The sequence below is a fragment of the Megalobrama amblycephala genome, unplaced genomic scaffold (assembly GCF_018812025.1).
Source record: "Megalobrama amblycephala isolate DHTTF-2021 unplaced genomic scaffold, ASM1881202v1 scaffold464, whole genome shotgun sequence".
NCBI classification, from domain to species: domain Eukaryota; kingdom Metazoa; phylum Chordata; class Actinopteri; order Cypriniformes; family Xenocyprididae; genus Megalobrama; species Megalobrama amblycephala.
The window spans coordinates 59,275-75,492 of record NW_025953392.1 but is presented as its reverse complement, the minus strand read 5'-3'; the positions used below and the strand labels follow the sequence as shown (position 1 = coordinate 75,492).

Sequence of the window (16,218 nt, the reverse complement as noted above, 5' to 3'; positions counted from 1 at the left end):
CCCTAAAGCCTCTGGGGTGGTGGTGGCGGGTTAATGCTGTTTGCAGCTATATTTATTTATTTTTTTTTTTTTTCCTCAACCTTCAAACTCTTGAAAATTTCACACACACATCAGAATCATCGGCCATAAGGGATGGACCGAAGCTGGTACCTGGGCGTGGTGGGGGGCTCAACAGCACCTCCTTGAACGGGGTCTGAAAACTTGGTCCATATACCAAACACACTTGCTCATATTAGTATGAAACTCAGTACACATATAAACCTCATCAGGCCTAACAATTTTTGTGCTCTAAGTTATATGTCAGCCCAACAGGAAGTCAGCTATTATGGGTTGTTTGAAAACTGCATGCTCTGGAATTTGACATACTCCTCCTAGGTGATTAATCCGATCACCACCAAACGTGGTCAGCATGAAGTCAAGACAGTGAGAATGCTAAATTGCGAGCAGATTTTCAATATCTCAAACGGTTTGGACATGGTGAGATAGAATTTATGGTGAGAAAAGGGAAACCGGAAGTGTGTTATAATTAGGGTTGTGTATCTTTTGAATATTAACAATTCTGCTTATCAATTCCGTTTCTTAATTTCGATTTCAATTAGGTTTAAAAAAAACAAAATAAAACAACTTAGATATAATTCACATTTATTTATGTAAAACATTTCATTTTAGCTGAATACCATGAACAAAAATCAACAAGCTAAATAACACTTACACAAGGAACTTTTGCCTATGGTTTAAAAATAGCATAGCAAAAACAACTAGCCTAACTAATATAAATTTCAACTATTATTAAAGACAAGTAAACAAATACAACAAATTGCAATTAAAAAAATGCGATTAAAATAAACGGTTTTAAGATTTTCAGGTATTCGCGTTCAGAAACTAATCAAATGTAAAATAACACCACTTTATAAATAAAATAGGATACATTACAAATATAGATTCGATTCCCAACCCTAGTTATAACTTTTGCATACTTTGATGTTGATTAAACTTCAGCTGTGTTCATTGTAGGAGTCCAATCACATGGATGTGACTCTTTTGAGTCAAAGTTATAGCACCACCAATTGGCAGCAGGAAGTGTGTCACTTTCAAAATGCTTTGAGATCACCCTTTTATTTTTACCCAATTTGCTACAAACATCATCAGAATAATGTCAAGACATGGTGAATGTAGACTTGTGAAAAGATTTTTGATATCTTAAACACTGTTGCCATGGCAGCACATCAAACCTTAAATATTCGTTTTGGATGCTTTTCGACGCACCTCAGGGATGTCATCCAGTAGACATGGGAAAAACCCTAGAAACGGGCAGGGAGGAGGGCCTCTATAAGTGGGGGGGGGGGGGGTGTTAGTTTTACCTACAGTCACCAAACTCGATTATATATATACATATATAATACATATAATACATAATATATATATATATATATTGCTCCACCTGAACAGTTATCATTTACATGAGCGACGCGTCTCAAACTGCATCTCTGCATATGCTGTGAATTTGGATTTGTTTTAACTTTCATCTGGAAATGCAAATGTGCAGTATTTAGATTTGTAAGGTAAGCCATCTATAAACCTACACAAACGCAGGAGAATACATCAGTATGTTTCAACTTAGTGAAAGTGCTAACTGCTTGTCACAAATTCAAAAGTTTAAGCCCTCGTTTAAGTCCACATGTTCTTGTTCAAGAAATTACAGTGGTTGTAGCATTTCTGTTGTAAAGAAATGGCCAAATATTAAAGATTAAGTGGGCATTTAAAATATGTTGTAAGCCAATATTAAACAACGATTAGATCATGTTGTAAATTGTAAAAACAATCGTCAGGCCTCTGCAGGCAATTGTTATAATACATAAAGAAAATTAGTAATATTGTACAATACATTATGTATTTTGACAGTTTTGTTCAATATAAAACCATATGATTACTTGCTTTTGATACTTTACTAGAATCAATTATTATTGTTATTGGTATGTATTTTAAAAGGTGCAATATGTAGTTTTTCGTCTGCTAGAGGTTGCCTATTCAAAACAAAGGCGTAGCTTGATGATGCCAAGTTTGAGCGAGGAATCTTGGGACATGTGGTTTTCACCTCACAGCCGGTGGAAAAGAATCATGATAGGACTTGGGCAGAAATCATGTTCATGGATGCTATTATTAACAATACTGTAGAAGCAGAGCAGGATCGAGTGTTGTGGGAGCTGAACGAGGCCGCTGAATGAGGAGCGATTGCTAATGGCAGACGAACGCAACACACGCCTCGCGAGCAGTGGAGCTTATTCCACAGCGCCGCTTCCACTTTTTCCAGTCATGAGTATGAGGCAACGCAGCTCTGTTTATCATATTTGATACATTTGAGTGTGTTGAAAATGATGTAATAACATTACTCTGTGTGTTTGCTCGGCAACTGCTGCGAGACACTTGTTGCACGCTGCAGCAAGCTAGATCGATTTTAGAATATCATATTAAATGCTGGATGGGCTATGTTGATAAATGGCATGTAATTAATTTGAAAACGTATTGTATGATGGAGAAAATTATGTATTACTGTTAGTAAAAATAAAGCTGCATCTGATTATGTTAGTAATGCCGAGTTCAGACTGCACAATTTTCAAAGTAGTCGGGTCCCTGTTCTTTTCACACTGCATGACTATCTTGGCCAGCATTCAGTCGCTGCTGTGTTCAAACTGCGCGATGGATCAGCGACAGAAGGTTTCACACTGCATGACTGGCACGCAAACTATGTTTCACAACCAAACACACGTGAGACATGAAAAGGAAACAACGCAATATCACGCGTTCAAGGCCGGAGTTCTCACGTGAGACTGGCCCTGCGTCTCAATCAGCTCCCTAGCTCCCTAGGTCGTAAATCAGTATATAATGAAAGTGAATGTGGCTGATACCCTGATCAGTGCCCTGACTACTGAACTAGGGAGCTGATTGAGACACACGGTGTGATTATTTAAAATAGTAGCCCGCAAGAAGCTTGAAATACAAATTGCCTGTGCGCTGATTTGCAGCGAATACAACAAAAAGAAAAGAAGAATATGGAGGAGGATATGTTTGGGGAGACGCGAAGAACAAGGATTGTGTGTTTTGCAACGAGAGTTGGAGCTAACTTTTCAATGTGCTGCTGTTGCGGATGTTTGTTCAAGCAAATGTTTGTGCTTTGGTTCTGTTTGATAGAATTGTAATATTTATGTGTACGAAGCCATGCTTGCTGATATTGTGTTCTATAACTCCTCTCCGAACTCCCCGCTGCTCTGTATCTTGCTCTCTCATTGGCTGTCGGTCATTGCCGATGTAGTTTTCAGTCAGAACACTTTTCACACAGCAGGATTTTGAATCGCCGACAGGTCCAGATATTTAGCATGCCAAATATCTCACGGGCGTCGGTGACTCGTCGACGATTCTCTCAGATCACGTCTTTGCTCATTCACACTGCGTGATTGTCACTCGCGTGAACGAGCACCGATTTGCCTGTGATTTTGGGCATTTGTCGGCGATTTCTCAAAACCTGTCGGCGAGCCAAAATCGGGGCTAAAATTGTGCAGTCTGAACTCTGCTTTACTTGACAAGATAGTGTTTTTATCTGAGGCATGGTACTCGCAAAAAAAAAAAAAAAAAAAAAAAAAAAAGATTTAACCCCTTAAGCCCTTGGGAATAAATATATTCTCATGCTGAGAAATTGCTGATAAAGACAAAAAAAATAAAAGTTTGCTCAAGGGAAATTTTACATATATTTAATATTTGACATCCAATAACTCAGAGAGGAAATAATGTAGGAGGACAATTCTTTTTTGGTGATGTTCCTCTGTATGGGAGCTGTATCTGGAGCAAATTTGATGATCCCATAAAGAAATTAAAAGTTACAGCATTTGGAACCAAAGTAGCCTTTTTGTTTATCCATTGGCACCCCCTGATGGACATTTTTAAATTCGTTTTTTCACGTGGAGTAACTTGTGATCGGCTTATTGGATTATTTTGATCTTGGACTCATTTCAGTTGGAAGAGTCCACTGTAAGTAATACTGTGCCACTTTCTACAATCTAAAATGAAATTATAAGCAGAAATGCCAAGTGATAGCTACATTTTGGTTTTAGTTAGCATCTGTGCACCTGTGGGGTTTTGTGTGTCGTAATTGCGCGATCAATATCTCGTAATCGGCTTATTGGATTATGCTGATGTTGGATTCATCTTAATCGTAAAAATATATATGGGTGTAGAACGACATGAGGGTGAGTAATAAATTACATTATTTTAATTTTTGGGTGAACTAACCCTTTAAAGCTGCTGTAGGTAACTTTTGTAAAAAAATATTTTTTACATATTTGTTAAACCTGACATTATGTCCTGACAGTAGAATATGAGACAGATAATCTGTGAAAAAAATCAAGCTCCTCTGGCTCCTACCAGTGGTCCTATTGCCATTTGCAGAAATACACCGCTCCCGGTAAGAAACAACCAATCAGAGCCAGGAGGAGTGTCTTAGCAGTGTCAATCAATCAAGCTCGCGTGCGCGCTGATCACACTCCTGTCATGCACAGTGTACAGGCGTCAAATTCAAGATTACCGGTGTGCCGCAGCTTTGCTTATGGCGAAATAAAACGATGTTATATGCAAAGGACCACCCTGAAACTAAAATAAACCTGAAACCTGAAATCTACAAGAAACCATGCCATACATAATTTGTCAGTCCTGTTTTGAAATTATCTTAGTTGTGTAGTTCTTAAATTAAACAAATCAAGCAGGGATACTTACTTGTCAAGCAGAAATGTGGCTGACTCTGCATCGGTTTTTAATCCGTTCAGGACACATAGCTCCCTCCACCTCGGAAAAGCCGCTCCAATATTTACCCTCGTTTTATTTCGGGCTCTATCTAATTCTTTCTTTTTGGCCTTTTTATCATCGTCATCTGTCTTTTTCCGTTTACCCGTCTTTATTTTATGAGCAGGTGCCACTCGAGGAATTGACAGTTTGGATTGTTTTTCCGCCATAAGCAAAGCTGCGGCACACCGGTAATCTTGAAGCCTGTATGCGCTGGCGCTGTGTATGGGAGGGGTGAGATCAGCGCGCACGCGAGCTTGATTGATTGACACTGCTAAGACACTCCTCCTGGCTCTGATTGGTTGTTTCTTACCGGGAGCGGTGTATTTCTGCAAATGGCAATAGGACCACTGGGAGGAGCCAGAGGAGCTTGATTTTTTCACAGATTATCTGTCTCATATTCTACTGTCAGGACATAATGTCAGGTTTAACAAATATGTAAAAAAAAATTTTTTACAAAAGTTACCTACAGCAGCTTTAAAGGGTCATGAAACCCCCCTGTTTTACCCTGGTCGTTCACACCTCAAAGTTCAGAAAAGTCTGTTAAAATGGGCGTGTAAAGCTCTGGAAAAGTGGGAGTGTAGAGGGGGGGAAGAGGAGAGAGAACAACCAATGAAGCACAGACATAGAACACACTCATTATACAGAATGATGAATATTAATATATGAGCATGGAGAAAATGACAAACTCCCAAGCACAAGGAAAAATGCGAAAGAATATTTAATAGAGCTAATAATAGGCTACTTTGATTACGTTTACGAGCACTGCAGTCTCAAAATCAGTCTTTTGTCTATTAGAATAATTGTGTCGTCGCGTTCAGTGTCCAGTTTGCATATATAATTAATTTGAAGAAGACTTGATGAAATATGTGTGCATAACTACACCGTGCTGGTTAATGTTTGGTGCAGGAGAATGTGTGAAATAAAAACTTTAAACACAGATACTTTATTCTGTATGAGCTATGTGCCACGCGAGTAGTGTTATTAAACTCATCGCGGAGCTCCGCGCTGAAACCGATCATATGCGCGCTCCGCGTGTACAAATGTATTTTTCACGTGTTCGTATTCAAACTCCAGTTCTGACTGCATCACGAGCAAAATACAAACACATGTGCTGCTGTGCTGAAGGAAACATAGCCTACATACGGCTCGCGTGTTTGAACGCAGCTAGAGCAGGCAGAGGAGAATGAGCTGCACTTTTGTGACATTTGAATTCTCCGCTGTAATGCGATCTCACGCAAACATATTTTCCATTTGTGCTGGTAGATTACAGCAAAACAATCCACATGCACACAAACCTCTGCTCTGGTCGCGTCGCAGGAAAACACATTGTGTAGCACTGAGGAAACGAACACCAACAATATGTCTCTGAATGACAAGAGACCGAGGCGAGAGAAGTGATACTTCCTCATGCGTAATACCGCAATTATAATCTTATGCATACTACAGCGCAGTGATTGGACTGAATGAGTTTATGTCATGAATATATGTCAAGAATCGCTCAAAACGGTCTACATCAGCATGTTCGACCATGCCCATACTTGGGCCGAAAGTACACGATGACGTCAGATTTTGTGACGTTGCTCTGACTCAGCTTTTCAAACCGGAAGACAGAAATAGCTCTGAAAAATGCGAAAAAAACTATTTTTCACTTTAACATTAATGAGTACCTTTAGTGTTTTCAATGATGTGCAGAGTATACATATCCGTTTACATCTCAAAAAAAGTGTTATGGGGTTTCATGACCCTTTAAAACCATCCATTAAAATATGCTTCAGAGATACTGGACTTTGGCATAAGGGGCATAAAGGAGGTTTTAACTTGATTGTCATCCTGTGGGTTTGTAGATTTCATGGAATTTAATATGTAAACTTTATTTAACAAAATGAATTTGTTTTTTGGACAGTTTGTGTTTAAATTAATTGAAACTGTCAAACAAAACCTACTAAATTTTGTCGTTAAGGATTCATCTATTCTTATTGAGTAATTACAAGCAGAGAGAATATTGAATGAATCCAACATGATGAAAATGAGTTGTTTTCAATTGACAAACATTTTCAATTGCAGTGCGTGCTTTTAAGGAATGACCTGGAGTTTCCCACAGCAGACAGTGTGAGGACATTTCTGATGGCGTGCTTTTTGGGTGCTTTGCTTAGTTTTGTGTTAATATTAACAAATAATGCTACATAAGGCAGCTGTAAACCTATTGAGCATTGCTACTGAATGGTTTATGTTCATGAGGCCTGGTTTTACTGGATTCCCGCTGACGACGAGGCTGACGGAGGCTGACGACGACGATCTGATGACTATATTCTTCAGCTAATTCTTTGACAAAGGTAAGGAAGATAATTTAATTTATTTCTTAAAAACTGTTAATTGTCCAGGTTGTGTGTTATTACCACCAACAAAGTAGGAAATCATGTTTTAGACCGATTAATAGCTAAAGCAGATAAGCTAAAACTATTTGCCTATCGCTGTCAAACTATTAGCCTATTGCTGTCAACAGTGTATGCCCTTTCCAGTGCTCACATGCACTGCTCCCTTTCCAGTCCTTATAATTATCATTTCAACATTTTGTTTAACTCTTACAACCAACTATGAACATAGATACATTTGGTTGCGCAGTATAATTAGGTATTAGAGGTATTAGTCACAAAAATTAAAGTACAAAAAAAAATGTTAACCATTAAAATGTCTATGTGTGTTTTTTTTCCTCTCATGTGTTTTTTTTTTTTTTTAATAGGTGCAATGTAATGAGATGGCAGTGTAAAATCTGCAGATTGCAACAAGAGGTGATCTTTTACATTAGAGACTACAGCACCGGTCATCTGTACCTGGAAAATCAGTGCCTTGTCTACATTGGTACTGCCCAATTTTCTGATAAATAAAGAGTTCTTAATCTTTGACGTCTGTTGTTTATACTTAAAATCAGATTTAATTAATAAAAATACATTAATTTAAATAATCCACTTAATATTATTAATAATAACTTAATTTTGTTATGTCAAAAGAATTTCATTAAGTAGTTTTCATTAATATAGTCCTCTTTTGTCCAATCAAACCAATATTTTTGTTTAAATTTTACTTTTTAAAAATTTTGTGTGTGCTATTTGCAGCTACTCATTTTAAATGGTTCACTTTTAAGGAGCGCATTTGATTAATTTTAACTTAATTCTTATTAAATCTTATTAATATTGCTTGTAATCTGTTGCCACAATTTTGAGTAGATATAGTGTTTTTTTGTTTTTTGTTTTTTGTTTTTTTACAGTGTAGCAGTGAGAAAATTATCTTGACAAATTTGTTTCTCAGCATTAACAAGATGTGATATGACTAGACATGGGACTTGACATTTCTCAGATCACAGACCACAGACTGAGTCAGCACTGGGCAAGCAAGCAACATACATGTTTACTTCCAAAGTGACTGAGCAGCATATTGTGAGATAAGAAAACATGCAGTACACAAAACGCCTACACTGCCACCATGTGAGAGACCAGAAGAAATTCTGCCAAAACTGTAATTCACAAACACAGAAGTGATGCTCACTATGAGAAGCAAACTCAGCTTTCTGCTTTTATGCTTTGTCTCTGTGAGTGACCAGTTAATGCTCTGCCTGCATTACCCAGCATAGAGCTTGGAATACAGGCTTTAGACAGGCAAAATTAGGTTATGCATAATTCGTGGAATTAACGCATCCTCATCAAGCATAAACATTTTGGTTCTGTCTATCTTGTAAAATCAAAATGTGTTAGGAAACATTTGAACTGACCCACTTAATTGTTTCCTACCTCTAGGTTACATGATCGTGTAAAAGAAATATTCTTTTACACGATCATGTAACCTAGAGGTAGGAAACAACATTCTAATAACGCCTGAAAGGAAAAAAAATCTTTAGTTTTTTAGGACATCGTCTTTTCTATTTGACATTCTATATGTCTTGACATACAGAAACGCTTTCTGTTATAAAATTAGTTTAATCATTGTACCTGTTGTTATTCATCGGACAAAGCATGTAACCTAGGGATGAAGGTTTATTTACTTCAGCTGAAACACTTCAGATGCACTGTTCGGCATGATGGTTTTGAATTGCTTGATATGATTGGAATCACTTTGAAAAGGAAGATACAGTTAAGTGCAACATGTGCAGCACAAATCTGTCATATAGGCTACATAAAATTATAACGAGAACATGACTGTATAAGAATGTTGTGAATTCTTTGTGCGCCCGTGTTTCAGTGCGACGAGTGCGTTGTGGTGGAAAGAGTGCATGGGATTTAAGCCTTCATGACAAGCGTGGTCAAGTTCGCTTGAGCATTTGCAGCATTTTGTGCCATTATAAGTTATAATACGTTTGTAATACGTTAATAAATGTATTAATAAATGTAATACGTTTATTTTGTGTATATATCTGATTAATCTCATAGGTTGAGTTTGGTTTAGTTAATTAAAGGTGCTAAAGAGGATCTTTTCGTCGACTGAGAAACCAAAGACTGTTAGTGAGTTCTGTTAAATGAGCGCATGCGTAAGAACAAACCCCCTCCTTCACAGCTCATTTCGAGGGAACGCCTCCCAAAACTCGTGCACGAGTATTGGAACACGAGTGTTTACCACCGGCATTCGCTGTGTCATGTTAATAGATTCATTATGTCGGACTCACCGCAGGTAACTCATAATCTGCAGTTGTTACTCCAGTCTCCTGACAAAAACATTGCATGCGGCGCCTGTAGAGTGTGGAAAGTTACTGGAGCGCGCAGCCCATAGACTGTAAAAAAATATGGACGTAGTGTCCGTGACGTCACCCATAGAGTTCTGAACAGCAGTTTTGACGCGTAAATGAGGCCGCGGCCATCTTAGCTGCACGTGACCGCACGTCACTCACGGATAACTGAAAATGGGCAAAGAGGCGGGACGAAGTTGGAGCCCATGCGACTTGTTGCTGAAACCACGCCCGCCCTAGCTATCTATCTTAGATACTATCTAAAATATTAATAAAGATAGCAATATCATTAGAAAGTACTAAAGGATTACTGTCAATCTACGGTGATTTTTTTACGATAACGTTATAGATGCTCCAACACCAGTAGGCTAATTAATTTGTGTGGGGTGTGCAAATAACACAAATCAAATGGGATTTCATACCTTTATAATGAAATAGAGATCGCGAGATGAATCCAATCCGTGGCACTTGGGTAAAATATATATATATGTACCAGATGTATATCTCTCAAATGTTCTCTCAATGAGCAGGTATCCAAAGTATAATTTTTCAAAATAGTGCAGCAGTTTTAGTTATATCCAAGCAGTGCTGTCGGAGTTGTATATCCTCCTGGTATTGTCATTGTAGTAAATCTCAGGAACAAAACTTTTTGCCAATGCCACGACGATCCAACAACGTTCCGCATGCGAGCACATGTACACAGACTGACATCTGTCTCGAGTATGCAGCAAGCCATATATTGTATAAAATAATACAGAAAAAAAGCACAAATACGACTGAGATGCCAAATTCAGCGGCTGAAATGAGCTGCTGAGGTAACATGACGGCTCACAGACAGCAGCGGCATACCTGTCACTCAAGTGACCACGCCCTTAATTATGCAGAACTTTAAGGCTTAATATAATTTAAACGGATGAGCTATAAAAAAAATTCACCCCCCTCAGAGTTGTCATGAAGGGCAAATTCGCAGTATAGACCAAAACCACAATATGAACCAGACTGTAAACATGTTTTTTTCTGCTGTAAACTTGGCTAATTTAACATGATGGTCAATGAGATTCTGCTCACTTCTGCAGCCTGTCCCTAGCGGCCAGTCGATGAATTGCAGTTTAATTCACTTCCGTATTGGCTTCACGAGAAACAGGGGGAGGTTGCCGCTTGGCGCAGCCGCACACATCTCGCACAAGGAACGTCATGGCAGTGATTGACAAGCCAGAGGGCCAATCCGCGCACGTCTCTCACAAGGAACGTCATGGCAGTGATTGACAAGCCAGAGGGCCAATCGTTTGTGTGATGATTGTGTAAACGATTGGCTGATGTTTTTAAGGCCCTACCTCGTGCACAGATGATGTGTATTAATATTATTAATTTCAGTGCACCTTATAAAAAGTCTTTTATCAGTTAGTAGAGACAGTTTCAAGTAATATTGCAAAAATGTATAAAACAAAACATCCTCTTTAACATCTTTAATGATGCAGTAAGCTCTTCATTGTACCCGTGATCATTATCATGAGCAGCTCAAACAGCGATGCACATTAATAACTATGATTGGGACTGGGCTATACATAACATTATAATGAGAACACCATTGTAATAAATCATTCTCAATTCTCTGGGTTTAGTTGCAGTGTTTTAGCATGTTGTTGTGGGGAGCGCATCCAGAACAGGACAGTCATGTTCGCTTGTGCATTCGCATCAGATAGAAGTCGTTATATTAAGTTTATGTAATATAAATATCTGATTAATCTCATATAGGATGCGTTTCGTGGGTTAAATAATCCGCTAGAAAAGCTCTTCAGTTTCCAGGTGCTCATTCTCTTCAGCTTCAGAGCGCGCAATACAAACAGCAATGCAAAACATTAAAAGCTATAATTGTATAGACCTTATTCGCCAGAGAAACATGCGTGCCGCCATCTTTATAAAATTTTCTTTGAACTTCCGTTTTTGCGGTAGCCCTGTATATATCTATGACATTGCTGTTGAAGAATAATTAGCTGGTGAAGTGGATTTACTTGTTGTAGAGTTAATTAAAGTTATTGTGAGCATTGTAATGTTTAAAGCAGATGTCTTAACAAATGTCAGCAGACCGGGAAGATTTTAAAACAAGCAGTTCATTCAAATACGTAAGATCACTGTGGAGATAGAAAACCGGAAGTCAAAAGACAACGAGTGCAATGTTGAAAAGGGGCGGAGCTACATAAGGTCTATACACTACTGTAATAAAAAAGTTGTACATTTATTGGGTTTAGTTGTCAGCAACTGTTGAGTTGATTAACCTTCTAGCAAAGCACTTCGGTTTACGGGTGTTCATTCTCTTCAGCTTCAGCACACACAGCTCAAACAGCAATGGTGTTATTTGAAACTAATATTAAAGAAGTTTAATATTACTGTAATATTAAAAAAGTGATGCGTTATTAATAACTAGCACTTTTTTGGTTCTCTTATTATCTTCATTATTTTAATCAATTGGTTTGATTAAAATCATTTCCTTTTTGGCCATGCAGAGGCTATTTACATTGATTTATTCATGGCACATGCATTTTGCTTCTTTATATGTAGCCCAAGTAATGTTGTCCAATGACTTGTTTCCATTATTTAGGTATTTTATTTTAATTTTTTTGTTAGGCAATAGATTTTTTTGGTATCACTTTACAATAAGGTCTCATTTGTTAATGCATTAACTAACGTGAACTAACAGAGAGCAACAACTTTTATGAATGCTAGTTAATAAAATATTTGTGTTCATGTTAGTTCACAGTGCATTAACTAATGTTAACATACAACTTTGGATTTTAAAAATGTCTCAGAAGATGTTGAGATTAACATTCATTTAATAAATCCAATAAAAATAAAGTAGTATTGTTCATTCATTATTGGTTCATGTTAAAGATTCATGTTAAAATATCCATATGTAACAAGTTATAAAGTAAAATATCTAGCTTCTGCCAGACCACCTTCTTGCGTCAGTTACGCTTTTTTCTTAAGTTGAAAACAGAAGGTGTAGGACGTAGCGCAAGCATTTTGAACCACGAGAGGCGTTACACTTTCTTCGTAAGTTGAATACAGAAGGCGGTCTGGCGGAAGCTAGATATTTTACTTTTTAACTTGTTAAATTTGGATATTTTTCTTACACAAATGCATTACTTCACTTCAGAAGGCCTTTATTTACCCCCCCCCGGAGCCATGTGGAGTACGTTTATGATGGATGGATGCACTTTCTTGAGCTTCATACTCAATGGTACCATTCACTGCCATTATAAAGCTTGAACGCATCAGGATATATATATTAATAAAACTTTGTGCATCAGAGAGAAAAAAGTCAAATGCACCTAGGATGGCTTGAGAGTGAGTAAATCTTGGGGTAATTTTCATCTTAAAGTGAACTAATCCTTTAACTAATGCAAGCAAAATGAAACCTTATTGTAAAGTAACCGTTTTTTTTTTTTATTATTATTATTTTCTTTTATAAAGAAAGTTGGCCATAGGAGTGTAAAATTAATTTTAAGGAATTTTACACTGGTTCAAACTAGGGTACTGTATTCTATATGTTTGATTTATGTTGAAGCCTTTTGTTTTTGTAATCGTATACAAAAAATCGTATGCTCTCAAAGTACATCAAAATTTGGATTTAGATTTATCGCCCAATATATAGGTTATTGCCTTTCAAATGTAAAGAATTATCGTTATCGCCAAAATTTTTATATCGGTGCATCTTTGCTTTTTAGTGGTTTCACTGTTTGTGGTAGCTATCTCATTGTAGGGTCTCATCTCGAAGGTTGCACCCTCCATAGGTTGCATCTATCAGCTGCATATGTCACAGAGTCTCTCATTTTAGAAAAGCAACCAAGACTATTATTCCTTTTGAGGCACAAATTACTGATTTCTTTCTTACTTTGGAATGTAATGGTTGCTTCTCTGAAATGGGATGGTGATATGTGTCGCTGATGCATGAGAACCCCAGAGGGCACAGCCTTGGGGACAAAAATAAATAAATAAAATAAAACAAATAAATAAATAAAAAAACAGCATGTATTTCTCACACTTCAAATAATGAGCAGGCCTAATGAACTAACAGAGAGCACCGACCTACTTTTGAGACTTGAGCTAAAACAAGAGCTTAACAGCAACCCAAACAAAATTAAACAAACTTAATTTACAAACACAAAATTTCTGCAATAATTCAGTAATAATTATTATTGTGCCTAATTTATTGTGTAGACAGAGAGTACTAGTTGGAAGACTTTGAGTTGGGTTGATAATATGCAACAAAACCATAGATGGTTGTTGTTTGGTAATTGCTGCTGTGATCAACAAGACACCAGCCTACCTTTTACCAGCCTAACACCTCAAACTCCAATTCAAAACCTCAACTGGTTTATATAAATTATATTGGTCACGTTGTTACAAAACATCTTTGAACGTGAGATACACAATGTCGCCCCCTGTGGCTGTTTCATCAGTCTCTCGGAAAGTAGGTCAGTTCTTTATAAAATACTCGCTGCAATAAATTGGGTGAAAGGCCGCTTGTATGCAAGAATGAAACAGTGTCTTACCTAGTGCCATGGCCTCGTTGAACTTCAGTATGGCGTTGGATAAGTCTCGTTTTTTCCAAAGAATTTCCCCTTCCAACCAGTATCGTCTCGCTTTGCTTTCCGAATTGAACCACTTGTCAATCAAGCCACTGACAATAACATTTACTCTGAGTCCGTCCACATTTAATTCTCTTGGTGATTTGTTCGTTTTCAAACGACAGCTTCTGCACTCTTTTGACAAGTCATCTTCCAGACAGCGCTTACAGAAAGTGTGCCCACACACCAAAGTCGTCGGATCCATTAACAAGCACTTGCAAAGGCGACATGAAAACAAGTCTAAGTTCTGCTCTTCATCTAACTCGTCACTTTCAAAACATCTGTTTTCTGAGTAAGAACCCACGCTTATTGTCTTACTGTCACACTGCTCTTTTGTACGTATAGTATGCGCTATAACTTCAACTAAAACCTGCAATTCATTGGGTCTCAGTGCCTGAAGATTTGCAGCGATACAGTATGAGTCCAGTGCATCGGCTATGCGTCCCCCTCGGGCCAGGGCATCAGCTTTCCGCAGACAGAGGCCACGGTCGGTGTGCTCAAGCTCGGCTAGCTGAGAGGAATATATCTCTGCGGCCAGATCGAAGTCTCCTGCCCGGCACGCCTCGTCCGCCACCCCGAGCATTTCCGCACACAAACCCGGTGCGGTCGGGTTAGAGAGGTCGTGCACATAATGTTCGGCATGATTTTGAATCCCAGAATCCATTTTCTGCTACTCCACATTAAATTCTAATTATTTTTAGGAAAGCGGCAAAACAGGAGCGTATAGGATTCTGTTCGAAAGCATGGAATCCAAAATTACATCTAACCTGATGCAGTCGTGTTTTCAGTTAATTAACAAAAACCCCACCTTTAATACAACACGATCTCGGAATATTGGAGAAATTCAATATTAGGAGACAAGGCTAAATATTTATATACACTCCTCCGGTAAACAATTCATTTCCCATTCACCACTGCTAGGCCCAAGACAACCTTTAAATGACTGGTGGTTCATTTCTCAGTAAAGCAAAAGTAAGGTGTCTAACTTCTGCCAAAATAATACATAACACATATAGCAGTGTTAGCATTTCAAGTTGAAAAGTAAAACAAAAAAAACGTAACGTTACGTTTAAAAACTGCAGAAAAGTAGTTCGTTGGGTTTATTTTGAAATCACAAACGAGTATCCAAACACGACGCATTTATTTAAACTACTGACAAAATAAAAGGTTAAATATGATTTTCACAGATCGACTTCTTTGCTGATGGTGACTTTCGAGACCTCTGCTGAATGAAGCATATTCATGGCCGACGTTTAGATGAGCCATCAGTTTTATATAAGATCCGATGTCTCCGGCAGCGGCACTCTGTGTAATCCTCGAGAAGTCTTTCGATCGGAATACCTTTTAAAACGGTCCTTCCCCGGGTCGCTTTTGTTCTGTTCATTCTACAGGATGTCAATGTCCATGTCTACAAGCCACAGGAAACTGTAAACATTAACTATTTGTTTTAGCAGAACCGAGACAGTTGTGAGGTTACCATTTGGTCTGCACGGGAAAGTGTGATACCGACCGTCTGTCTCGCTATCATTCACGTAAGAAGCACGTGACGTCAGGGATGAGGCCCCATTGGTGTGTTATATAGCTCACTTATATAATGATTCAAACGGTTGTGTAACCTAAAAGGGGCAGGTATGTAGAAAATAGGAGATAATTTCATATTAAAAAAAAAGTTTTTTGATAATGTTATGATATATGGATTATATGGCACGTGAAAGACACATTCAAAAACCGTGAAAAGTTTGAGGTGACGATATTTATAAATGGCTTATGAACATGGTGCTAGCCTAATACATGGTGACCTAACATTAATCCAAAGTTTTATGTAACTGTTTACTTTATGTAAGTGCAATTTAATAGCCTACATTCAGTGTGACAATGACTAAACCTTGTTTACCAAATTTGTATATTTATGCAGCTTGATGCATTGTATCTTTTATGTATATCCAAGCTGTATCTGATATTTAACTCATTTGTTAAACACATTATGTATACTAAACAAATAAATAACAGTTTTGGCATACAGGTTTATTTACACACTAAAAC

The 16,218-nt window shown here is 37.8% G+C and overlaps 1 protein-coding gene across 3 annotated transcripts in view; it reads right to left on the bottom strand.

The window, feature by feature from the left end:
- The window catches only part of LOC125261689 (LON peptidase N-terminal domain and RING finger protein 2-like), a 75,432-nt gene extending 59,705 nt beyond the window's left edge, over nucleotides 1–15,727 (bottom strand). The window contains exon 1 of one of the 3 annotated variants that reach the window (XM_048180251.1): nucleotides 15,517–15,727. In XM_048180251.1, coding sequence (XP_048036208.1) covers nucleotides 15,517–15,559 — 43 coding nt within the window. In that variant the 5' untranslated portion in view covers nucleotides 15,560–15,727. Of the gene's footprint in view, nucleotides 1–14,100 lie in introns of all 3 variants that reach the window. The other 2 variants (XM_048180248.1, XM_048180250.1) reach the window with 2 other exon arrangements.
- Nucleotides 15,728–16,218: the final 491 nt, after the last annotated feature.